The 23,817-nt window shown below is 42.6% G+C and overlaps 1 protein-coding gene, 2 long non-coding RNA genes and 2 other non-coding genes across 7 annotated transcripts in view; 2 read left to right on the top strand and 3 right to left on the bottom strand.

Annotated features, from left to right (window-relative positions):
* The window catches only part of LOC110513232, a 122,658-nt gene extending 115,414 nt beyond the window's left edge, over positions 1–7,244 (bottom strand). For 2 of the 3 annotated variants that reach the window (XR_005034308.1, XM_036934329.1), the window contains exons 1-3: positions 6,965–7,243; positions 6,771–6,871; positions 6,232–6,372 (exon numbers count right to left, since the gene is read on the bottom strand). Coding sequence is in view for 2 of the 3 variants with exons in the window: in XM_036934329.1 (XP_036790224.1) it covers positions 6,232–6,245 (14 nt within the window). In the remaining variant the exon portion in view is untranslated. Of the gene's footprint in view, positions 1–6,231; positions 6,373–6,770; positions 6,872–6,964 lie in introns of all 3 variants that reach the window. The other variant, XM_036934330.1, reaches the window with a different exon arrangement.
* Positions 7,245–7,512: 268 nt separating this feature from the next.
* Positions 7,513–9,289, top strand: LOC118936853. Its single transcript, XR_005034306.1, has 3 exons — positions 7,513–7,882; positions 8,330–8,417; positions 8,845–9,289. It is a non-coding gene; the product is annotated as an uncharacterized LOC118936853 (long non-coding RNA).
* A 3,136-nt stretch (positions 9,290–12,425) lies between these two features.
* LOC118936854 lies at positions 12,426–13,231 on the bottom strand. The gene is made up of 2 exons (XR_005034307.1): positions 13,151–13,231; positions 12,426–12,910 (listed from the first exon to the last, which is right to left on the bottom strand). It is a non-coding gene; the product is annotated as an uncharacterized LOC118936854 (long non-coding RNA).
* A 9,467-nt stretch (positions 13,232–22,698) lies between these two features.
* trnae-cuc lies at positions 22,699–22,770 on the top strand. Its single transcript has one exon. It is a non-coding gene; the product is annotated as a tRNA-Glu (tRNA).
* A 141-nt stretch (positions 22,771–22,911) lies between these two features.
* trnae-cuc lies at positions 22,912–22,983 on the bottom strand. The gene has a single exon. It is a non-coding gene; the product is annotated as a tRNA-Glu (tRNA).
* Positions 22,984–23,817: the final 834 nt, after the last annotated feature.

Below are 23,817 nucleotides of genomic sequence, written 5' to 3'. Positions count from 1 at the left end.
CCCCTGTATACAGCCTCCACATTGACTCTGTACCGGTACCCCCTGTATATACGTAGCCTCCACATTGACTCTGTACCGGTACCCCCTGTATACAGCCTCCACATTGACTCTGTACCGGTACCCCCTGTATACAGCCTCCACATTGACTCTGTACCGGTACCCCCTGTATATAGCCTCCACATTGACTCTGCACTGGTACCCCCTGTATATAGCCTCCACATTGACTCTGTACCGGTACCCCCTGTATATAGCCTCCACATTGACTCTGTACCGGTACCCCCTGTATATAGCCTCCACATGGACTCTGTACCGGTAACCCCTGTATACAGCCTCCACATTGACTCTGTACCGGTACCCCCTGTATATACGTAGCCTCCACATTGACTCTGTACCGGTACCCCCTGTATATAGCCTCCACATTGACACTGCACTGGTACCCCCTGTATACAGCCTCCACATTGACTCTGTACCGGTACCCCCTGTATATAGCCTCCACATTGACTCTGTACCGGTACCCCCTGTATATAGCCTCCACATTGACTCTGTACCGGTACCCCCTGTATACAGCCTCCACATTGACTCTGTACCGGTACCCCCTGTATATACGTAGCCTCCACACTGACTCTGTACCGGTACCCCCTGTATACAGCCTCCACATTGACTCTGTACCGGTACCCCCTGTATATAGCCTCCACATTGACTCTGTACCGGTACCCCCTGTATATAGCCTCCACATTGACTCTGTACCGGTACCCCCTGTATACAGCCTCCACATTGACTCTGTACCGGTACCCCCTGTATATACGTAGCCTCCACAATGACTCTGTACCGGTACCCCCTGTATATACGTAGCCTCCACACTGACTCTGTACCGGTACCCCCTGTATATAGCCTCCACATTGACTCTGTACCGGTACCCCCTATATACAGCCTCCACATTGACTCTGTACCGGTACGCCCTGTATATAGTCTCCACATTGACTCTGTACCGGTACCCCCTGTATATAGCCTCCATATTGACTCTGTACCGGTACCCCCTGTATATAGCCTCCACATTGACTCTGTACCGGTACCCACTGTATATAGCCTCCACATTGACTCTGTACCGGTACCCCCTGTATATAGCCTCCACATTGACTCTGTACCGGTACCCCCTGTATACAGCCTCCACATTGACTCTGTACCGGTACCCCCTGTATACAGCCTCCACATTGACTCTGTACCGTCACCCCCTGTATATACGTAGCCTCCACATTGACTCTGTACCGGTACCCCCTGTATACAGCCTCCACATTGACTATGTACCGGTACCCCCTGTATACAGCCTCCACATTGACTCTGTACCGGTACCCCCTGTATATAGCCTCCACATTGACTCTGCACTGGTACCCCCTGTATACAGCCTCCACATTGACTCTGTACCGGTACCCCCTGTATATAGCCTCCACATTGACTCTGTACCGGTACCCCCTGTATATAGCCTCCACATTGACTCTGTACCGGTACCCCCTGTATACAGCCTCCACATTGACTCTGTACCGGTACCCCCTGTATATACGTAGCCTCCACACTGACTCTGTACCGGTACCCCCTGTATATACGTAGCCTCCACACTGACTCTGTACCGGTACCCCCTGTATACAGCCTCCACATTGACTCTGTACCGGTACCCCCTGTATATAGCCTCCACATTGACTCTGTACCGGTACCCCCTGTATATAGCCTCCACATTGACTCTGTACCGGTACCCCCTGTATACAGCCTCCACATTGACTCTGTACCGGTACCCCTGTATATACGTAGCCTCCACACTGACTCTGTACCGGTACCCCCTGTATATAGCCTCCACATTGACTCTGTACCGGTACCCCCTATATACAGCCTCCACATTGACACTGTACCGGTACACCCTGTATATAGTCTCCACATTGACTCTGTACCGGTACCCCCTGTATATAGCCTCCATATTGACTCTGTACCGGTACCCCCTGTATATAGCCTCCACATTGACTCTGTACCGGTACCCCCTGTATATAGCCTCCACATTGACTCTGTACCGGTACCCCCTGTATATAGCCTCCACATTGACTCTGTACCGGTACCCCCTGTATATAGCCTCCACATTGACTCTGCACTGGTACCCCCTGTATATAGCCTCCACATTGACTCTGTACCGGTACCCCCTGTATATAGCCTCCACATTGACTCTGTACCGGTACCCCCTGTATATAGCCTCCACATTGACTCTGTACCGGTACCCCCTGTATATAGCCTCCACATTGACTTTGCACTGGTACCCCCTGTATACAGCCTCCACATTGACTCTGTACCGGTACCCCCTGTATACAGCCTCCACATTGACTCTGTACCGGTACCCCCTGTATATAGCCTCCACATTGACTCTGCACTGGTACCCCCTGTATACAGCCTCCACATTGACTCTGTACCGGTACCCCCTGTATATAGCCTCCACATTGACTCTGTACCGGTACCCCCTGTATATAGCCTCCACATTGACTCTGTACCGGTACCCCCTGTATACAGCCTCCACATTGACTCTGTACCGGTACCCCCTGTATATACGTAGCCTCCACATTGACTCTGTACCGGTACCCCCTGTATATAGCCTCCACATTGACTCTGTACCGGTACCCCCTGTATATAGCCTCCACATTGACTCTGCACTGGTACCCCCTGTATACAGCCTCCACATTGACTCTGTACCGGTACCCCTGTATACATCCTCCACATTGACTCTGTACCGGTACCCCCTGTATATAGCCTCCACATTGACTCTGCACTGGTACCCCCTGTATACAGCCTCCACATTGACTCTGTACCGGTACCCCTGTATATAGCCTCCACATTGACTCTGTACCGGTACCCCCTGTATATAGCCTCCACATTGACTCTGTACCGGTACCCCCTGAATACAGCCTCCACATTGACTCTGTACCGGTACCCCCTGTATATACGTAGCCTCCACATTGACTCTGTACCGGTGCCCCCTGTATATACGTAGCCTCCACACTGACTCTGTACCGGTACCCCCTGTATACAGCCTCCACATTGACTCTGTACCGGTACCCCCTGTATATAGCCTCCACATTGACTCTGTACCGGTACCCCCTGTATATAGCCTCCACATTGACTCTGTACCGGTACCCCCTGTATACAGCCTCCACATTGACTCTGTACCGGTACCCCCTGTATATACGTAGCCTCCACACTGACTCTGTACCGGTACCCCCTGTATATACGTAGCCTCCACACTGACTCTGTACCGGTACCCCCTGTATATAGCCTCCACATTGACTCTGTACCGGTACCCCCTATATACAGCCTCCACATTGACTCTGTACCGGTACACCCTGTATATAGTCTCCACATTGACTCTGTACCGGTACCCCCTGTATATAGCCTCCATATTGACTCTGTACCGGTACCCCCTGTATATAGCCTCCACATTGACTCTGTACCGGTACCCCCTGTATATAGCCTCCACATTGACTCTGTACCGGTACCCCCTGTATATAGCCTCCACATTGACTCTGTACCGGTACCCCCTGTATATAGCCTCCACATTGACTCTGCACTGGTACCCCCTGTATATAGCCTCCACATTGACTCTGTACCGGTACCCCCTGTATATAGCCTCCACATTGACTCTGTACCGGTACCCCCTGTATATAGCCTCCACATTGACTTTGCACTGGTACCCCCTGTATACAGCCTCCACATTGACTCTGTACCGGTACCCCCTGTATATAGCCTCCACATTGACTCTGTACCGGTACCCCCTGTATACAGCCTCCACATTGACTCTGTACCGGTACCCCCTGTATATACGTAGCCTCCACACTGACTCTGTACCGGTACCCCCTGTATATACGTAGCCTCCACACTGACTCTGTACCGGTACCCCCTGTATACAGCCTCCACATTGACTCTGTACCGGTACCCCCTGTATATAGCCTCCACATTGACTCTGTACCGGTACCCCCTGTATATAGCCTCCACATTGACTCTGTACCGGTACCCCCTGTATACAGCCTCCACATTGACTCTGTACCGGTACCCCCTGTATATACGTAGCCTCCACACTGACTCTGTACCGGTACCCCCTGTATATACGTAGCCTCCACACTGACTCTGTACCGGTACCCCCTGTATATACGTAGCCTCCACATTGACTCTGTACCGGTACCCCCTGTATACAGCCTCCACATTGACTCTGTACCGGTACCCCCTGTATATAGCCTCCACACTGACTCTGTACCGGTACCCCCTGTATATAGCCTCCACATTGACTCTGCACTGGTACCCCCTGTATACAGCCTCCACATTGACTCTGTACTGGTACCCCCTGTATATAGCCTCCACACTGACTCTGTATCAGTACCCCCTGTATATAACCTCCACATTGACTCTGTACCGGTACCCCCTGTATATAGCCTCCACACTGACTCTGTATCAGTACCCCCTGTATATAGCCTCCACATTGACTATGTACCGGTACCCCCTGTATATAGCCTCCACATTGACTATGTACCGGTACCCCCTGTATACAGCCTCCACATTGACTCTGTACCGGTACCCCCTGTATATAGCCTCCACATTGACTCTGTACCAGTACACCCTGTATATAGCCTCCACATTGACTCTGTACCGGTACCCCCCTGTATATAGCCTCCACATTGACTCTGTACCGGTACCCCCTGTATATAGCCTCCACATTGACTCTGTACCAGTACACCCTGTATATAGCCTCCACATTGACTCTGTACCGGTACACCCTGTATATAGCCTCCACACTGACTCTGTACCGGTACCCCCCGTATATAGCCTCCACATTGACTCTGTACCGGTACCCCCTGTATATAGCCTCCACATTGACTCTGTACCGGTACCCCCTGTATATAGCCTCCACATTGACTCTGTATCAGTACCCCCTGTATATAGCCTCCACATTGACTCTGTACCGGTACCCCCTGTATACAGCCTCCACATTGACTCTGTACCGGTACCCCCTGTATATAGCCTCCACATTGACTCTGTATCGGTACCCCCACATTGACTCTGTACCAGTACCCCCTGTATATAGCCTCGCTATTGTTATTTACTGCTGCTCTTCAATCATTTGTTTTTCTTATCTCTTACTTTTTTTGTTGTTGGTATTTTCTTAAACCTGCATTGTTGGTTAAGCATTTCACTATAAGGTCTACACCTGTTGTATTCTGTGCATGTGACAAATACAATTTGATTTGAATGTAGAACCAGCCCTATAGGACCAGCCCTGTAGGAACAACCCTGTAGAACCAGCCCTGTCTGGTAGTATATTGACCCTACTACAACCCATAAACCAGGTAGCTGTGTACCTACTACCAACCTGTCTGGTAGTATATTGACCCTACTACGACCCATAAAACAGGTAGCTGTGTACCTACTAGCAACCTGTCTGGTAGTATATTGACCCTACTACAACCCATAAACCAGGTAGATATATACATACTAATTAGCTTTTCTGAACAAAATAAGTTGACAAAATGTATGAAATGTGTTGCTTAGCTAACTTTTCTAAAATAAAAGGACCCGGCAGTTGAGCCAATTTGCTAGCCTGAACTCATTCACTCCTGGGCTGAGCTCGCAGTGCATCAACGCCACTGAACAGGGGTGTATTCAGTAGTGCACACAGTAGCAACAGAGAAACGTTTTGCAAAAAAAACAAGAGTTTCTATTGGTCAAATACAGGTCGGTCCCTCCCGTTAGAACGTGTATAGATGTATTTCACTTCTACTTCCGTGTATAAAAAAAACAAACATTTGTGGCGCGTTCAGCAAGATGCAACGTTTTGGAACGCAATACGCATGTGGAATAGCGTCGACTCTAGGCTACTGGTGGCATTTCTAAAGGCAACGTTTGGCTACTGAACGGGACAGTGTTTTAGTCATCACTAGCAGGTGTGCTAAAACGGTACCTGAAAGGGGTGTATGAATTAGAACACACCGTAGCAAAACGTTTTGCAACGAAAACGACAGTTTCTCAATGGACAAATTCAGAAAAATCTCTTCCCGTTTACTTGTTCGGGTCCTAGTGAATACACCCCCCAGCTGTGTCACACCTCGCGCTGTTTTATAATTATTAGAACAGCTGCACTTGAAATGGACACATTTCACCGACATTATGAATAAAACTAACAATACAGATAAACCTAATGACAGGGTAATTTACCTGTCTTCCTCCATATTTACTTCACTCTCCCCATAGACGTAAAGTGATTTCCATCGGCTCCTTCTCAGAAATGACGGCGGATGAAAATCCAAGGCAGTTTACTGTTGCTCAGCATATTTCACAGAAAGCCAGATTGTTCTCCTATTGCGGAAAAACAGAAGTCAGCGATTTAAATAAAATAATATCAAGTAGCATGAATCCAACGATGTTGTTGACGCTCAGTTATGGCCTCTGAAATGTAAACAAACATGGAATCGATAGGATACATGACTAAAGGATACCAAAGACCTAACATGACATTATATCACATACTAAAGGGAAGTTAATAATTAACATTACATGAGATCTATATAGTTTATAGCTGTTTATTTCTAAAACCATGAGGTGGCATCCCATCCGCAGATTAGATAGTAGACTAAACTCAGCAAAATTCGTTTTTCCGAAATGTTAAACTAGTTAAATGCCTACTTCTTTTGTGAGTTACAGGCTATATTCAATGCCATGATTTTAAGAGTATGATAGCCTGTACACAACTTTACCTGAACTATCTTGATTCATTATAGTCCGCAGCCCACCGCCTCGCCTAGGACTTTTTTTTGCCAACGTTACGTCGTCCTTAAAACACGTCCATAGAAATAACCTGTTCATGTAAAATGCTCATGTAAAACAATTGGTCTCAAATCCTGTGATAAACCACGATATTTGCCATTTTAAATTAAAACAAATGGGTTACCTTCATGGCGCAGTTGTTTCAAAATGGCAGCACCATATGTACTTTTTACTTTCACTTTCAAATTACTAGGTGACTCAAAGCTGTATATAAACCCTGGGTTGTTGGTGATATGCATTGGCCCTTGAGAGGCTGTGAAGCCACTAGTCGGCCATATTGCCACTCCCCGGTAGGAACAGTCCTTCATAGGAATGAATGGAATTCTACAGTATTTCAATTAAATGTTTCAAGGACAAAATTACAAAAACTATTTGTGTTGTTGTAAAGGGACAGCGCTATTAGTAATCTCAAAAAATTATACTTTAAGGAAAATGTTTTGGTATATTTGTTTCATTTGTATGTGTAGCTCACATATAATATAATATGTATGCATTACAGTGTCTTTAGTATAATAAACGTGGCAAACACGAATGTAGACATGAAGAAATGCATTTCATTAGCTTCCAATATATTTTTTTACACCAGTGAGGGGGTCCCAAGATGGATGCGTGGGGCGTCAATACAGCGCCCTCAACAAATCATCTAGTGTATATATACATTATTGGGTAACTCCCCAGTGTGTTTGTGTGGAAATATTGAACTTTTTCACCACTTAAAAGGGCAGCGGGGTGGCGCATTGCAAGTTTAAGGTTTAGCCATTGGTCTCTTTCTTATGTCTGGTATTCAAAAATAGAAGGTCACGGGTTGTTTTATACGAGTATCTTTCATTTATTTGTCGTGGGCTACGGCCAAACAGTAGCCTGTGTAGAGTTGGGTTAATACACCCAACCTTTGTCTGGACAATTGTTCCTGTATGACCTAGTCAGGTCATTACAATAGTAATATGCTCTAAAAATACCGTAGAAATATGTTCTAAAACGCTTGTGACAAACACACTTTGCTGTCCTGTTTTCTAATCGTCCACATGGAGAACATATTCAAGTAAGTCAATACATTTCTAAAATGTAAAAAAACAAATAACGTTGTATTATTAGCTACTATTATTAGCTATTATTAGCTACAGTGCAGGCTAACTAAAATGAGCTAGCTAGTTGGCTAGGACCCATCTAGGCAACTTTACATACTGCATAGATAGCTAGCTAAGTGAATTAGATGTCACCAGCTACCTAACTTCAAATTTGCTAGCTATCTTGATGTATTTATTCCTGTAAAAAAACAAACTCCAAATGCATTTGTAGGTAGCTAGCTAACAGCCATAGAGACGGGTGAAAGGATAGCTGCCCCAACTGTGGATAGGGCAGGTACGTTTGTGTAGTTCCAGTCCCTAGAAGTGAGAACCGAGATAATAGTAGTATACTTATTCAGTGCAGTCTAATTTGAGTATAATGAAGTCTGTTTTTTTGTGAGGTTTTCTGTCCTCGGTTACAGAGAGCTGTGAAATCCTGTCTACTCAAAGGGGTGCACGTTTTTGCACTGCACAGCTGACACAAATGATCAACTCCTCAAGCTTCAAGTGGTAATTATGTATCTTTTGTGATGCTGTCCTTGATATAGGCGGCAGGATAGCCTAGTGGTTAGAGTGTAGAGGTGGCAGGGTAGCCTAGTGGTTAGAGCTTTGTACTAGTATCCGAAAGGTTGCAATATTGAATCCCTGACCTGACAAGGTACAAATCTGTCGTTCTGCACCTGAACAAGGCAGTTAAACCCACTGTTCCTAGGCCGTCATTGAAAATAAGAATTTGTTCTTAACTAGTCAAATAAAAATAGGATCCTGCTATTTACACATGCATCTATCTATCCAAGGTTATCATGATTTGTTATAAGGGATATTATACTTTAGTAATCCACAATGACCTGGTGATATAATGTCAATATTAGACTTAAATTCCATATTCCTACATATACCGTGTAACTGAAGATTCCTTCAAAACGATTGCCTACAGTTACTGTTTAGGGCACTGCAAGGTTGGGTGACCAGGGCCATCTGGGACTGCCTCCTGGAGGAATTCAGGTTGTGTGAAGGCTACCTGTGTCCTGCATAACGTCATGAGGATGGACACGAGGACCAGGATGGGGGATCTGTGTGCGGGATTTCTTCACCACATACTTTTTTGAGGAGGGTGCTGTTCCCTGGCAACACCGTAGACTACACTATGCACAACCAAAGGCTCTTTTAAGAGCCATTCACATTGCAATAAGAGTATTCTTCCATTTACTTCGCTATGTCAACTGCAGTTATATCAGTTTGATCTCCACCTCTTCATTCAAAGACTCAATCATGGACACTCTTACTGACAGTTGTGGCTGCTCTGCATGATGTATTGTTGTCTCTACCTTCTTACCCTTTGTGCTGTTTGTGCCCAATAATGTTTGTGCCCTGTGCTCTTGTCATATTGTTACTACCATGTTGTCATGTTGAGTTGCTACCATGTTGTCATGTTGAGTTGCTGCCACGTTGTCTTAGGTCTCTTTAAGTAGTGTTGTTGTCATCTCTTGTCATATTGTTACTGTCATGTTGAGTTGCTACCATGTTGAGTTGCCACCATGTTGAGTTGCTACCACGTTGTCTTAGGTCTCTTTATGTAGTGTTGTTGTCGTCTCTTGTCATATTGTTACTACCATGTTGTCATGTTGAGTTGCTACCATGTTGTCACGTTGAGTTGCTACCATGTTGTCATGCTGAGTTGCTACTATGTTGTCATGTTGAGTTGCTACCATGTTGAGTTGCTGCCACGTTGTCATGTTGAGTTGCTGCTATGTTGTCATATTGTTACTACCATGTTGTCATGTTGAGTTGCTGCCACGTTGTCATGTTGAGTTGCTACCATGTTGTCATGTTGAGTTGCTACCATGTTGAGTTGCTGCCACGTTGTCATGTTGAGTTGCTGCCACGTTGTCTTAGGTCTCTTTGTGTAGTGTTGTTGTCGTCTCTTGTCATATTGTTACTACCATGTTGTCATGTTGAGTTGCTACCATGTTGTCATGTTGAGTTGCTACCATGCTGTGTTGCTACCACGTTGTCTTAGGTCTCTTTAAGTAGTGTTGTTGTCATCTCTTGTCATATTGTTACTACCATGTTGTCATGTTGAGTTGCTACCATGCTGTGTTGCTACCATGTTGTCTTAGGTCTCTTTGTGTAGTGTTGTTGTCGTCTCTTGTCATGATGTGTGTGTTTTGTCCTATTTTTATTTAATTTATTTTAACCCCGCCCCCGCAGGAGGCCTTTTGCCTCTTGGTAGGCAGTCATCGTAAATAAGAATTTGTTAACTGACTTGGCTAGTTAAATAAAATATAAAATTCCCAGTTTCTCTCTGTTTTTTGATTTCTACTTCTCAGGTGAGGGTGCTGTTTAAAAGTAAGGGTGTGATGTCTGTACAAAAACAAAACGGGCTATTTTAAATCACCCATGTTGATGACATTTAGAACAATTAGATACCCTATAACCCACACCTACACACTCATGTATCAATCTGATAGATGGATTGTGTTGTGCAGAAAGCAGGTTCAGGTGTATAACTGTGGCTCCTTACACCTCCAAAGAATAGTCAAGAGGGCCGACCGTGGAGAATAGTAAGACACTTCATTATTTCTATAACTACGCTATATTGTTTGTCCTCGTGTGTCTTTGCATGTTTTTCAGTATGAAATACTCTGCAGCCACTTTGTGTGGTGTGGACACCAGGAGAGGCCTCACACACAGATTCCTGTTGAACACTGTGGCTTTAACTACCTTATTTTCTCAATAACAGTCTCTCTCCTTCACTTCATCCCTCTCTCTTCTCCCTAAATCCTCTAGGTTATATCAGCTGTGTCGGTGAACACCTCCCGCATCTGAACTTGCTACATAGAGGGCACAGCATTATCAGAGGTGAGAGGTCACTTGGTGGGGGTCAACAGGAAGTATTATTAAAGAGATGCTTTACATTGAAATACAGATAGAGATGCAGTAGTCCCAGAGTTAATGATCCCAGGTCAGTTTATATTATACAGGAAGTATTATTAAAAATATGCTTCACATTGAAATACAGATAGAGATGCAGTAGTCCCAGAGTTAATGATCCAAGGTCAGTTTATATTATACAGGAAGTATTATTAAAGAGATGCAGTAGTCCCAGAGTTAATGATCCCAGGTCAGTTTATATTATACAGGAAGTATTATTAAAGAGATGCTTTACATTGAAATACAGAGAGATGTAGTAGTCCCAGAGTTAATGATCCCAGGTCAGTTTATATTATACAGGAAGTATTATTAAAGAGATGTAGTAGTCCCAGAGTTAATGATCCCAGGTCAGTTTATATTATACAGGAAGTATTATTAAAGAGATGTAGTAGTCCCAGAGTTAATGATCCCAGGTCAGTTTATATTATACAGGAAGTATTACTAAAGAGATGTAGTAGTCCCAGAGTTAATGATCCCAGGTCAGTTTATATTATACAGGAAGTATTATTAAAGAGATGCTTCACATTGAAATACAGATAGAGATGTAGTAGTCCCAGAGTTAATGATCCAAGTTCAGTTTTGCATTTCACCTCTTGATAATTATGATGACAGACTGTTAGTTTAAGCCTTGTTTGTTTTTTATTCAGTCTCTCCATATGCAGGAATTTATTACATTTTTTTTCACCTTTATTTAACCAGGTAGGCCAGTTGAGAACAAGTTCTCATTTACAACTGCTACCTGACCAAAATAAAATAAAGCAAAGCAGTGTGACAAAAACAACAACAGAGCTACACATGGAATAAACATGTATGTTTTGATGTGAGAGAGGATGGCAACACTCGGTCCCGTCATCGCCACCTCACTCGCTCTTAAGATAACCTTCGGGCCGACTAGGAGCCCAAGGTTGGTTAGAAGACACTGATGTAATAGTTATGAACTGAGAGAATATTAGGGGTAGCAGAATATTAGGGTAGCACTGTGATTCATTAATCATATGCCGTCTTCCCTGCTCCTCTGTTCTTACCTCTTTCCCTTTGTCTTCTACACCTCTCTCTCTCTCGCCACCTCCTTCCTCTGTTGTTACAATGAACACCAGATGTGCATTGAAGTACAGATTGAACTTGTATTTATAATATATTACAATATTTAGAACACTTGTATAATGAACTTATTTCAATAAAACGTTTCACATTTTCTACTGGTTGACATTAAGTCTCTCATGTGATGAAATACTACACCTGTCCTGTGTTTATCAGATCAATGCAGATGAAGGAAATTACATATGGAGATGAACCGGTGTTCAGAGTATTTACATGATGTATAGGAGGTGTAGTGTACTGTTTTTAAATTCTATTTCTGCATATATGAATTACAAATCAGTATTTAACTAGTTAAATCATGTTTCTGGTCTATTGCATAGTTACAATGTGTAAACCATTGATGTCCCAGGATCAAGACTGGTAAACACTGTTGAAGTGTATAATTGTAATACATACATGCAGACACGGCATCATTCAAAGACTGGAATTTGATACTCCTGGTATTGGATACGACTGAAGAACCATCTCAAAGACATTCCTACCTGAACTGCGCCTTTTATTTGCCAAGGTAGAGTACATGATCAGTGAATATATTAAATGTACAGGCTACAATGTGGGGATCTCATGCATGGTAATAACTACATGTATATACGACTTGCATCCTTGGCACAACGTTATATTATATTCTACTCAATCCATAGTGTCCTTCAGACTGTTTTGAAGTTCATACAACAGGCTAGGAAAGCTGAGGTTCATAGCTAGGTTCTGAACTAATTTGTATACCAAACGTTTTAGGGTTCATACACAGATCGGCTACACATGTATAGGCATACAGATATTTTTATTCTGCACTGCACAAGAAGCAAGAAAATAGCTAGCTACGTTACTTCATCTGCATTGTAAATATCAGCAAGGCAAGCTTACAAAACGGTCCATTCATTTTGCAGTAAATGCTTTAGCTAGCTAGATTATTTACATCTACTGTTTCACAAGACGACAGCCTGGTTTGCTGGTTGTTTCAGGAGTCCCTAAAACATTAAACAGCCAGAATTAAAATTTCATACTCATGTCACAACACCCATAAAGCTAGTCAGCTAGCTGGCTAATGTTAGCTAGTCAGCTAGCTTGCTGAATAGCGATTTTCGTAAGTAACTTTATGACAAACAAAACAAATATGCATACTCGTTTGTCTCTACACCAACTAGCTAACACATTCCTCTCAACTCTACATTTTTAGTATGAATCGTTATGATTTTATCATTAATTACATTTGCTTCCGTCCTGGTATTGTTGTCAGCCATCTTTGCTGGAGAAAGTCTCCTGTCCTGGGTCTCATCGCGTCAGATTCGTCACGGGAGCTACTCGATATGATTGGTCATCGTCACGGGAACCCCTCGATATGATTGGTCATCGTCACGGGAACCACTCGATATGATTGGTCATTGCCCAGCGATCGCCGCTTGTGATTTGCGTAAAGTTGAGAAAAGTAAATTAATGTTTTCCTCAACCTTTTATCGTCATATATGCCATAAATTGTACGTCTGCATTTTTATCGTGCAGGTCTATCTCATTAGTGTCTTATTCATCATTTTAGGCAATGTTAGAATGATGCATTTAATTGTTTTTCTCACACTTTCTGTGTTATAATTTTCTGTGGTGATTTTCTCAATTTTCTACAGACCCAACAATATTATATTATGGTATTACCCTCCTTGTAACCATGGTTGCCAGTGACAGTATCTTCCCATTCAAACATTTGTTTTCAACAACAAGTTCATGAATAAACCAATGTAATTCCAGTTCATAATGTGAAGGTTGTTTTGTTTGTTCAATGTGCTGTCTGTGCGTCTGTAATATTGTCTATAAAAGTGGAACTTGTCTGTCGGCATTAAAGACCAAAAATGGTTAAAGAAAATTGTGATAAATACAAAAGTTTACCAGTTTCATTTAATGACCAAAAGCTTTACAGCTGTGCCATATAGATTGCAAACTAGTTGGGAAGAGATTTTCAATGTTCTACCGATTCCATGGCACATGGTTTATGAACTTGTTAGCAGTTGATGTTTACTCTTTAAGCAAATCAGGGGAAGGAAAATAGGTTTATTCAAAGAGGATAAATAATAGATGATAAGCTGAGAGGTAGATGGTCATTCTCCCCTGTCCTCAGTGATTCTGTCTGTGATTCTCTCCAGTGATTCTCTCTCAGTGGTTCTCTCCTGTGATTCTCTCTCAGTGGTTCTCTCCAGTGATTCTCTCTCAGTGGTTCTCTCCTGTGATTCTCTCCAGTGATTCTCGCTCAGTGATTCTCTCCTGTGATTCTCTCCAGTGATTCTCTCTCAGAGATTCTCTCCTGTGATTCTCTCCAGTGATTCTCTCCCAGAGATTCTCTCCAGTGATTCTCTCCCAGTGATTCTCTCTCAGAGATTCTCTCAGTGATTCTCTCCTGTGATTCTCTCTCCACAGAACAAAGGGACAGCATGTAGTTTTATAACCCAGCCCTAGCCTGTGGTTGACCAATTAGAATTCCTTCCAATAAAACTAGCCAATGGCCAAATAACAAGTATCATATTTCAGAAGACATACTCCTCCCATGTCTCTGAACCACGGATCAATAATTTCCTCAATCAATAATTTCCCTTGATTGTTAGTATTCTATTGACTCTCCTCCTTTGACCTCTTGTACTCTGTCTCTGGGTTGTGTATTTATCTTCAAAATATTCTTACACCCTCCCAGACCATTTAAAAAAAAGAAATATACTTAAAATGTATTTTTAGAAAACAATAGAAAACATAAAATAAATAGACATTATAAAAAAAAGCAGTAAGCATATAATCATTGACATTATTAAACACCTTAAACACTATAACACAAAGGGCATATTCTACTTTCTGTTACAATAAGAAATGTATTTCAAACAAAGTTATAGAAAATAAGTATTAACATGTGTAATGATGATGTCCCTTAGGACTCCTACCACATCCTGTATTAGGAGGAAACTCACTCAAAAATAAAATGAAATAATTGTCTACAAGGCAATAATATTCAATCGTCCTGTTGGCAAGGTAATCATTTACCAAGTCTTTTAAAAGTGACCAGCTCTTCCACACTGGTATCAGTCCCACATAGATAACTATTAGACATGACCAGCTCTTCCACACTGGTATCAGTCCCACAGATAACTATTAGACATGACCAGCTCTTCCACACTGGTATCAGTCCCATAGATAACTATTAGACATGACCAGCTCTTCCACACTGGTATCAGTCCCACAGATAACTATTAGACATGACCAGCTCTTCCACACTGGTATCAGTCCCACATAGATAACTATTAGACATGACCAGCTCTTCCACACTGGTATCAGTCCCATAGATAACTATTAGACATGACCAGCTCTTCCACACTGGTATCAGTCCCATAGATAACTATTAGACATGACCAGCTCTTCCACACTGGTATCAGTCCCATAGATAACTATTAGACATGACCAGCTCTTCCACACTGGTATCAGTCCCACAGATAACTATTAGACATGACCAGCTCTTCCACACTGGTATCAGTCCCACAGATAACTATTAGACATGACCAGCTCTTCCACACTGGTATCAGTCCCATAGATAACTATTAGACATGACCAGCTCTTCCACACTGGTATCAGTCCCATAGATAACTATTAGACATGCCCAGCTCTTCCAGACTGGTATCAGTCCCACATAGATAACTATTAGACATGACCAGCTCTTCCACACTGGTATCAGTCCCATAGATAACTATTAGACATGACCAGCTCTTCCACACTGGTATCAGTCCCACATAGATAACTATTAGACATGACCAGCTCTTCCACACTGGTATCAGTCCCATAGATAACTATTAGACATGACCAGCTCTTCCACACTGGTATCAGTCCCATAGATAACTATTAGACATGACCAGCTCTTCCACACTGGTATCAGTCCCATAGATAACTATTAGACATGACCAGCTCTTCCAGACTGGTATCAGTCCCACATAGATAACTATTAGACATGACCAGCTCTTCCACACTGGTATCAGTCCCACATAGATAACTATTAGACATGACCAGCTCTTCCACACTGGTATCAGTCCCATAGATAACTATTAGACATGACCAGCTCTTCCACACTGGTATCAGTCCCATAGATAACTATTAGACATGACCAGCTCTTCCACACTGGTATCAGTCCCACATAGATAACTATTAGACATGACCAGCTCTTCCACACTGGTGTCAGTCCCACATAGATAACTATTAGACATGACCAGCTCTTCCACACTGGTATCAGTCCCATAGATAACTATTAGACATGACCAGCTCTTCCACACTGGTATCAGTCCCATAGATAACTATTAGACATGACCAGCTCTTCCACACTGGTATCAGTCCCATAGATAACTATTAGACATGACCAGCTCTTACACACTGGTATCAGTCCCATAGATAACTATTAGACATGACCAGCTCTTCCACACTGGTATCAGTCCCACAGATAACTATTAGACATGACCAGCTCTTCCACACTGGTATCAGTCCCATAGATAACTATTAGACATGACCAGCTCTTCCACACTGGTATCAGTCCCATAGATAACTATTAGACATGACCAGCTCTTCCACACTGGTATCAGTCCCACATAGATAACTATTAGACATGACCAGCTCTTCCACACTGGTATCAGTCCCATAGATAACTATTAGACATGACCAGCTCTTCCACACTGGTATCAGTCCCATAGATAACTATTAGACATGACCAGCTCTTCCACACTGGTATCAGTCCCATAGATAACTATTAGACATGACCAGCTCTTCCACACTGGTATCAGTCCTATAGATAACTATTAGACATGACCAGCTCTTCCACACTGGTATCAGTCCCATAGATAACTATTAGATATGACCAGCTCTTCCACACTGGTATCAGTCCTATAGATAACTATTAGACATGACCAGCTCTTCCACACTGGTATCAGTCCCATAGATAACTATTAGACATGACCAGCTCTTCCACACTGGTATCAGTCCCACATAGATAACTATTAGACATGACCAGCTCTTCCACACTGGTATCAGTCCCACATAGATAACTATTAGACATGACCAGCTCTTCCACACTGGTATCAGTCCCACAGATAACTATTAGACATGACCAGCTCTTCCACACTGGTATCAGTCTCACATAGATAACAATTAGACATGACCAGCTCTTCCACACTGGTATCAGTCCCACAGATAACTATTAGACATGACCAGCTCTTCCACACTGGTATCAGTGCCACAGATAACTATTAGACATGACCAGCTCTTCCACACTGGTATCAGTCCCACAGATAACTATTAGACATGACCAGCTCTTCCACACTGGTATCAGTCCCACAGATAACTATTAGACATGACCAGCTCTTCCACACTGGTATCAGTCCCACAGATAACTATTAGACATGACCAGCTCTTCCACACTGGTATCAGTCCCACAGATAACTATTAGACATGACCAGCTCTTCCACACTGGTATCAGTCCCACAGATAACTATTAGACATGACCAGCTCTTCCACACTGGTATCAGTCCCACAGATAACTATTAGACATGACCAGCTCTTCCACACTGGTATCAGTCCCACAGATAACTATTAGACATGACCAGCTCTTCCACACTGGTATCAGTCCCATAGATAACTATTAGACATGACCAGCTCTTCCACACTGGTATCAGTCCCATAGATAACTATTAGACATGACCAGCTCTTCCACACTGGTATCAGTCCCATAGATAACTATTAGACATGACCAGCTCTTCCACACTGGTATCGGTCCCATAGATAACTATTAGACATGACCAGCTCTTCCACACTGGTATCAGTCCCATAGATAACTATTAGACATGACCAGCTCTTCCACACTGGTATCAGTCCCATAGATAACTATTAGACATGACCAGCTCTTCCACACTGGTATCAGTCCCACATAGATAACTATTAGACATGACCAGCTCTTCCACACTGGTATCAGTCCCACATAGATAACTATTAGACATGACCAGCTCTTCCACACTGGTATCAGTCCCATAGATAACTATTAGACATGACCAGCTCTTCCACACTGGTATCAGTCCCATAGATAACTATTAGACATGACCAGCTCTTCCACACTGGTATCAGTCCCATAGATAACTATTAGACATGACCAGCTCTTACACACTGGTATCAGTCCCATAGATAACTATTAGACATGACCAGCTCTTCCACACTGGTATCAGTCCCACAGATAACTATTAGACATGACCAGCTCTTCCACACTGGTATCAGTCCCATAGATAACTATTAGACATGACCAGCTCTTCCACACTGGTATCAGTCCCATAGATAACTATTAGACATGACCAGCTCTTCCACACTGGTATCAGTCCCACATAGATAACTATTAGACATGACCAGCTCTTCCACACTGGTATCAGTCCCATAGATAACTATTAGACATGACCAGCACTTCCACACTGGTATCAGTCCCATAGATAACTATTAGACATTACCAGCTCTTCCACACTGGTATCAGTCCCATAGATAACTATTAGACATGACCAGCTCTTCCACACTGGTATCAGTCCTATAGATAACTATTAGACATGACCAGCTCTTCCACACTGGTATCAGTCCCATAGATAACTATTAGATATGACCAGCTCTTCCACACTGGTATCAGTCCTATAGATAACTATTAGACATGACCAGCTCTTCCACACTGGTATCAGTCCCATAGATAACTATTAGACATGACCAGCTCTTCCACACTGGTATCAGTCCCACATAGATAACTATTAGACATGACCAGCTCTTCCACACTGGTATCAGTCCCACATAGATAACTATTAGACATGACCAGCTCTTCCACACTGGTATCAGTCCCACAGATAACTATTAGACATGACCAGCTCTTCCACACTGGTATCAGTCTCACATAGATAACAATTAGACATGACCAGCTCTTCCACACTGGTATCAGTCCCACAGATAACTATTAGACATGACCAGCTCTTCCACACTGGTATCAGTGCCACAGATAACTATTAGACATGACCAGCTCTTCCACACTGGTATCAGTCCCACAGATAACTATTAGACATGACCATCTCTTCCACACTGGTATCAGTCCCACAGATAACTATTAGACATGACCAGCTCTTCCACACTGGTATCAGTCCCACAGATAACTATTAGACATGACCAGCTCTTCCACACTGGTATCAGTCCCACAGATAACTATTAGACATGACCAGCTCTTCCACACTGGTATCAGTCCCACAGATAACTATTAGACATGACCAGCTCTTCCACACTGGTATCAGTCCCACAGATAACTATTAGACATGACCAGCTCTTCCACACTGGTATCAGTCCCACAGATAACTATTAGACATGACCAGCTCTTCCACACTGGTATCAGTCCCATAGATAACTATTAGACATGACCAGCTCTTCCACACTGGTATCAGTCCCATAGATAACTATTAGACATGACCAGCTCTTCCACACTGGTATCAGTCCCATAGATAACTATTAGACATGACCAGCTCTTCCACACTGGTATCGGTCCCATAGATAACTATTAGACATGACCAGCTCTTCCACACTGGTATAAGTCCCATAGATAACTATTAGACATGACCAGCTCTTCCACACTGGTATCAGTCCCACATAGATAACTATTAGACATGACCAGCTCTTCCACACTGGTATCAGTCCCACATAGATAACTATTAGACATGACCAGCTCTTCCACACTGGTATCAGTCCCATAGATAACTATTAGACATGACCAGCTCTTCCACACTGGTATCAGTCCCATAGATAACTATTAGACATGACCAGCTCTTCCACACTGGTATCAGTCCCACATAGATAACTATTAGACATGACCAGCTCTTCCACACTGGTATCAGTCACATAGATAACTATTAGACATGACCAGCTCTTCCACACTGGTATCTCAGTCCCATAGATAACTATTAGACATGATGTTCTGACAGTCTGCCGGTAGTGAGAAAGTCTTCTTCAGTTCAGCGTAGCCTAGTGGTTAGAGCGTTGGACTAGTAACCAAAATGGTGGCAAGATCAAATCTCCTAGCTGACAAGGTACAAATCTGTCGTTCTGCCCCTGAACAAGGCAGGTAACCCACTGTTCCTAGGCCGTCATTGAAAATAAGAATTTGTTCTGAACTGACTTGGCTAGTAAAATACATTTTAAAAATTCAACTGGTTGATAAGGACTTTTCTAAATGAACACTTCACCGGTGATATTGTATCATTTCAGGTACAGTCCTTGAATCGAAGGATATTGCCTTTAGCTTCAGACGGTAGATTCTCATAACCTGTAACGAAGGAAACAAAAAAAAAAGTGAAAGTAACATAACCTGGTTTAAAGATAAATTTATATATCTTTATATCTTTATATTGCTTTATCTTGGCCAGGTCGCAATTGTAAATGAGAACTTGTTCTCAACTAGCCTACCTGGTTAAATAAAGGTGTTCCCAACTTGCCTACCTGGTTAAATAAAGGTGTTCCCAACTAGCCTACCTGGTTAAATAAAGGTGAAATAAAAAATGAAATAAAAATATTTCACACAGATTTCCCAGAGTAAGAATGTTTTCCGATTTTCAGGAAAACGTTGGACACTTCACCTAGATATCCCTAATATGACGACTGTGGTGAACAACATAGAAGCGTATCAGCTTCTGATGATCTTACTATGCTTCTTCGCCCTGAGCTCCGAGCTGCAGTAAACTGCTCCGCTTCTCGCTCCACTCCAGCTCTGGTTCGCTCACATACTCTTGGTCGCGCGCTGTGGGTTTTTTTGGGGCTACTTCTAAATTGCACCGCGTCCGTCGTGGCATTTCCTGGAGAGCAAGCAGGATTTTGTTCCAGACCTAATTTTAAAGAGAGAGCTCACCTAAAATGTACTAAAATCTGAATGTTTGTGTCCTTACTTTGAAAGCAGTCTTTGGACAAGGAGACTGCAATCTATGATTTGGTCGCCCACTGCCATCAACCATTAGTATAAGTATTTCCTGTGCAGAGCGTTCCCATTGACCTTCCTACTGTTTCTAGAGAACAGGAATCAATCCACTGACCTTCCTACTGTTTCTAGAGAACAGGAATCAATCTACTGACCTTCCTACTGTTTCTAGAGAACAGGAATCAATCTACTGACCTTCCTACTGTTTCTGGTGAACAGGAATCAATCTACTGACCTTCCTACTGTTTCTAGAGAACAGGAATCAATCTACTGACCTTCCTACTGTTTCTGGTGAACAGGAATCAATCTACTGACCTTCCTACTGTTTCTAGAGAACAGGAATCAATCTACTGACCTTCCTACTGTTTATAGAGAACAGGAATCAATCTACTGACCTTCCTACTGTTTCTAGAGAACAGGAATCAATCTACTGACCTTCCTACTGTTTATAGAGAACAGTAATCAATCTACTGACCTTCCTACTGTTTATAGAGAACAGTAATCAATACATGGACCTTCCCACTGTTTTCCCCATTCGCCTGTCTTGCAATCTGATTTCATTTAATGTCGGAATAAAGTGTCAAACCACCTACAAAATATGTTAAAAAAAAAATATATATATATATATTAGCATACTTTAAATTTTCATCCCCAAAAAATCTCAGAGTAACAAAGTCATTGAATTTTGAGTGTTAATTTAATATTCAAATCATTCTGAATACACCTGGCCTGTGTTTTTGGAAAAAAATACGTAGAATTACAGGAGATGAGCTTTATAACAGACCCGCCTAGGCAAAATCTCCCTCCAAAGCTTTCTTCAGAAGTTGGCAGCCCCGAGTGCACTTTATAGGGAATAGGATTCCATTCAGGACACAACATGTCACTGAGATACGCAATAAAGTCATTATGATGATGATGGACACATAAACAGCTAAAAGGTATGACTGATAGACTCCATTTAGCTATTGGCATTGACTCATTAGACCGTCAGACTGAGATAGATAGATAGACATATTTTGATTTATTTAACCCTTATTTAACTAGATAGATGTATAGACGTGGCTTCTGTATGACAGTAGTGAACGTAATACTACACAGACTACGCTACCTGTTGGCATTGACTCATTAGACAGTCAGACTGAGATAGATAGATAGACCATTTTTATTTATTTAACTAGATAGATATACTGTAGATATATAGATAGATAGACGTGGCTCCTGTATGACAGTAGTGAACGTAATACAACACAGACTACGCTACCTGTTGCCCCTATAATGTTTGTTTGATGTATGCTGTACATACCTTGTTATTGGTCCTTAGCTCCTGCTGTCAACCCGTCTTCATCATCGAAGACCCACCTACAGAGTTTGCTGTTTTGGCGAGTTTTATCCGTGGTTCCACCCGCCCGGGCCTCTCCTGCCGCTGGTTCTGCTAGACAGTCGGGACTTTCATCAACATCAGAGTGGAACAGCTTGACTTTGAACTCCGAAGGATGAAAGACCAGAGCTAGCTAGCTGTAAACCACATAGCTAACGTTAAAAGTCTCCACAAGCGTCACTGAACTTCCACTAAAGTTAGCTTGTTTACCAGACAGAAAGCCTACAGTGCTGAGAGGTGGAAGCCGTGCACACAGCCTCTGGATGTGTCATTGCAAAGATACTGTTAACTTGTATCTGCGGTAATTGTTTCTTTCAAAGAAAGAGCGACAAGTTAAACTTCCAGCTGTAACTCAGCGCTAAGTAATTAAGTGAAAAGTCAAACTGCCCTGACACAAGTAGCATTCCCTGGTGGTCTAGTGGTTAGGATTCGGCGCTCTCACCGCCGCGGCCCGGGTTCGATTCCCGGTCAGGGAACACACATTTTTTTAATTTGAAAGCGAAAGGATGGCAGAAAGTAACACGGTTTCAAATATAACTGATCAAATGTGGATTTACATTTGATTTTTTTACATTTAAAATGTAAGAGTTGTTTTAATAAAAAAAAAAAAACATTTGTTCCCTGACCGGGAATCGAACCCGGGCCGCGGCGGTGAGAGCGCCGAATCCTAACCACTAGACCACCAGGGAAAGCTATTTGTAACGAAGTGAAAAGTCAAACTGTCCTGACACAAGTAGCTTTCCATGGTAGTCTGATGGTTCAATTCAGGGAACTACGGCCCGGTCAGGGAACAAACTGTTTCATTTTATTAAAACAACGCTTATATTTTGAATGTTACAAAAGAGTATGTAAATCCACATTCGATCAGTTGTATTTGAACGTGAACGTTTTCCGTGTTATTTTCTGCCATCCTTGTGTCTGCCTCATGACTTTGTTTCAATGAAGGCTGCAGATTTTAATGTTTGCCATTTTTCTGTTTTTTAGATTTCTGTGTTGTTGTTTCTTGGTTTTACGTTTTTTTTTTTTTTTATTTCACTGTTGCGTGTTCAGACGCTGTGAAATGATACCACTCCACAGTTTGGAAAGCTTTGTACATTTCCCCTGGTAGTGTGTAACTAAACTACAGATTGAACAATGAGACAGATATTTCACAGGATGTATAAATGTGAAGCATCCGGGTTGACGTTTTCACTCACTACCAAATATGGTAGTGAGGAGGAAGCCCAGTGCCCAGCAGTGGGAGAAGATGGAGCGAGATGGATTTTGGCCAAATTTCTGCTCATTTTTTTTATCGATGAAATGTTTGATCTCTGCTCCTTGCATGTTCTGCCCACTAAGATTAATTTGCTTCCATTGGAAACAACAGGCTGTGGTCCATCTTGGATTAATTAGACACATCTTTGACTTAACAGTAGACACTCTGGTGGTGTCTAACAGTAGAAACTCTCTGGATCAGATATGATTACATAGTACCTGTCTTGGACTGGATCAGATATGAGTACATAGTACCTGTCTTGGACTAG

The sequence above is a fragment of the Oncorhynchus mykiss genome, chromosome 10 (assembly GCF_013265735.2).
Source record: "Oncorhynchus mykiss isolate Arlee chromosome 10, USDA_OmykA_1.1, whole genome shotgun sequence".
NCBI classification, from domain to species: Eukaryota; Metazoa; Chordata; class Actinopteri; order Salmoniformes; family Salmonidae; genus Oncorhynchus; species Oncorhynchus mykiss.
This window is presented reverse-complemented; position numbering and strand designations above follow the sequence as displayed.